Genomic DNA, 2,647 nt, shown 5'->3' on the forward strand with positions numbered 1-2,647 from the left:
TTTCCAGAGGGTTCAACCCCGGATGGAAGGAAGCAAAGGGATGAGGTCCTGCTGTGGGTGGAATAGTCAGTGCTCCATGCCTGGCAAAATGCTCCATGGGGTTGGTAGCGGGGTGCAGCGCGTCCAGCTCGGGCGGCTTCACCTCGAAGCCTGGTTTCATCCTCTCCCTCAGCTCCCGCTCCCGGATCTCCCTCTCCCGGATCTCCCTCTCCCGCAGCTCCCGCTCCCGGATGGTGGGATCCACGTTGTAGAGCCCAGGCATGTGGTAGGCCAGCAGGGGATCCGTGGGGTTCAGGGGCACGAAGAAGGGGTGGTTGCGGTTCGTGGGCGACATGACGTGCGGCCGCGCGTACTCGCTCAGTGTCCGTAACGCCGGCGTGTCCGGCCCGATGTAAGGTGGGACAGCAGCAATGGTGGTGGGGGGAGGTTCAAAGGAAGGTCTCATGTGTGCTGGGCCACTCAGCTGGGACTCCCCCAGACGGCCTTCGTGGGAGGAGCTGGATACTTTCTGCTGCACAGAATGGGGGGAGAGAGGTTTAGTTCCACGCGAGGTGGCTCAGAACATTGCAGGTGCTCACTTTGCATCTTTGCTTCAGCTCTAAGAAGTTCAATCTGCTGAGCCTCAGCACTCCTGCAGCTCTGAGCTCCAATGCACGAGGCAGAACAGCACTGCAGGGAGGGCAGTGAGCATGGTTTACCCATCCAAGTGTCCAAGGATCTCCATCCCCATAAATAAGTCCCCATACACAGCATCATAGCATGTTAAGTGGCTGGAATGGAGCTTAAAGATCACCCAGCCCCAACCCCCTGCCCTGGGCAGGGACACCTCCCACCAGAGCAGGTTGCTCAAGGCTTGATCCAACCTGGAATGAACATTGCCAGGGTTGGGGCAGCCACAGCCTTCCCTGGGCAACCTGTGCCAGTGTCTCACCACCCTCACAGGGAAAAACTTCTTCCTGATACCTAATCTAAACTTCCCTCTTTCAATTTATCCCCATTACATGACACATCCCTTAATGGACAGAAGCTATGCCCTGATTTATAATCCCACAAAAGCACACATCTGGGATTTAAGACCTCCAAAATGCACTAGGGAATAAGATGACTTTAGCACCTTTTTTCTCAGCATTGGTATATGACCAGCCTACCACTTCTGTAGGCCCAGAAGTAACTGTTCCTTTCCAACAGGCCACAGAAAAATGGAATAGTGTATTGGCACTTTATACCAAGAATTTGGATCTCCCCATTAAAAAGAAGTTAATTAAGTTTCCTTGAAACTTCAGAAGCCTTCAGATCTCCTTTCCCCAGCAGACAGCACTCGTGTGCCTGCACAGCAATGCAAGGGACACAAAGGCTTTCACTGTATCTGCACAATGTTCTCCGACTGCAAGTAAATGTCAACACTTGGCCTAGCTCTCCCCAGCTGCTCTGGCTTCCCACACACCAAAACCAAACCAGGAGCAGAAACTCCATTTCCTATAAGGAGCAGACAGCCCCAGGCTGGCTGGAGGTGCTCACAGTGGCCTGGATTGTTCACAGACACCTGACTGCAGAGGCACTAAAGTGCCCCTGGGGATGTGCACTCTGCAGTCACCACCCAGCTCAGCCCCAACCACCAACAGCTGAGCCACAGCTGAACCTACCGCAGCTCTCTCTGCCTCTCGCTCCCGCTCACGTTCCCTCTCTCTTTCCTTCTCTTTTTCTTTTTCTCTTGCCCTCTCTTCTCTGGCTTTCTGCTCTGCTTCCCTTTTGGCCTTTTCAATGGCCTCTTCTCTCTTCTTGGCCAGTTTGGATCCTGCCAGAGGCATGAAGTATAAGTCTGCTCTTGAGCATGAATTGTAGCCACGGTCCAGGTGCTTATAGAACCTGAAAGAAACACAAGACAAAGAGTTTAGTCTGGGATTTGAGAGCTGTACTCAAAAACAAAAGGATCACTCTACACTTACACAAAGCACTAACAGCTACCCTGAAAGCCACGAGAAAATTGATTGTACCACATTATTCCACAGACAGTGGAGTATAAACCCAGAGCACGATAAGCACTGATGAAACCTCCATACCTGGCTGACTGACTGGCATGACTTGGGATATCCACCACAGTGGGCTCTGGGGATGGACTCCTGGGTGGAGGTGGAGGACTTTCTGGTTCCTCAGCTTCATCTGGGACCTCCTCTTTGATCTGGATCGGTGGCAGCGTGCAGGCTGTCACCACTGGCACAGTCCCACTAGAGGCTGCTGATGTGGAGATGGAAGTCTGGAGCGGGATGCCAGGCACGGTGGGAGGTGTGGACGTGGAAGGGCACGAAGGAGGGGTGATGGAAGGTGGCCCTCCTGGGACAAAGGGATGCTGAGAAAAGGGGGGCTGGGAGGATACCTGATGGAGCCCAGAGGGAGGGTGACTAGCAGGAGGGGGAAGGCTCTGACTCTGGGTCAGGACAGGAGGTTGGGCTTGTGAGGACTGCAGGGGTTGGCTTTGAGGCATCAGCTGCAGAGGAGGAGGGTGTGCAGATGGGGGGTGATGAGTCGAGAGGGAGCTCAGAGGTTTCAAAGCGGGTGGAGGAGGCAAGTTGGAGTTCATGGAGAACGGAGACGGGCCAGAGAGATGAGGAGGGTGCTTGTGGGATGGAGCAGTGGGGAGCTGAGGGAT

The 2,647-nt window shown here is 54.3% G+C and overlaps 1 protein-coding gene across 1 annotated transcript in view; it reads right to left on the bottom strand.

The window, feature by feature from the left end:
- RERE (arginine-glutamic acid dipeptide (RE) repeats) overlaps positions 1–2,644 on the bottom strand; it is a gene marked incomplete at its 5' end in the record, with an annotated part of 6,160 nt that extends 3,516 nt beyond the window's left edge. Inside the window, 3 exons of the mRNA XM_009079470.1 lie at positions 2–511; positions 1,644–1,866; positions 2,061–2,644. Of these exons, the coding sequence (XP_009077718.1) occupies positions 2–511; positions 1,644–1,866; positions 2,061–2,644 (1,317 nt within the window). The remainder of the gene's footprint in view (position 1; positions 512–1,643; positions 1,867–2,060) is intronic.
- Positions 2,645–2,647: the final 3 nt, after the last annotated feature.

Source organism: Acanthisitta chloris, unplaced genomic scaffold (assembly GCF_000695815.1).
Source record: "Acanthisitta chloris isolate BGI_N310 unplaced genomic scaffold, ASM69581v1 scaffold32887, whole genome shotgun sequence".
NCBI classification, from domain to species: Eukaryota; Metazoa; Chordata; class Aves; order Passeriformes; family Acanthisittidae; genus Acanthisitta; species Acanthisitta chloris.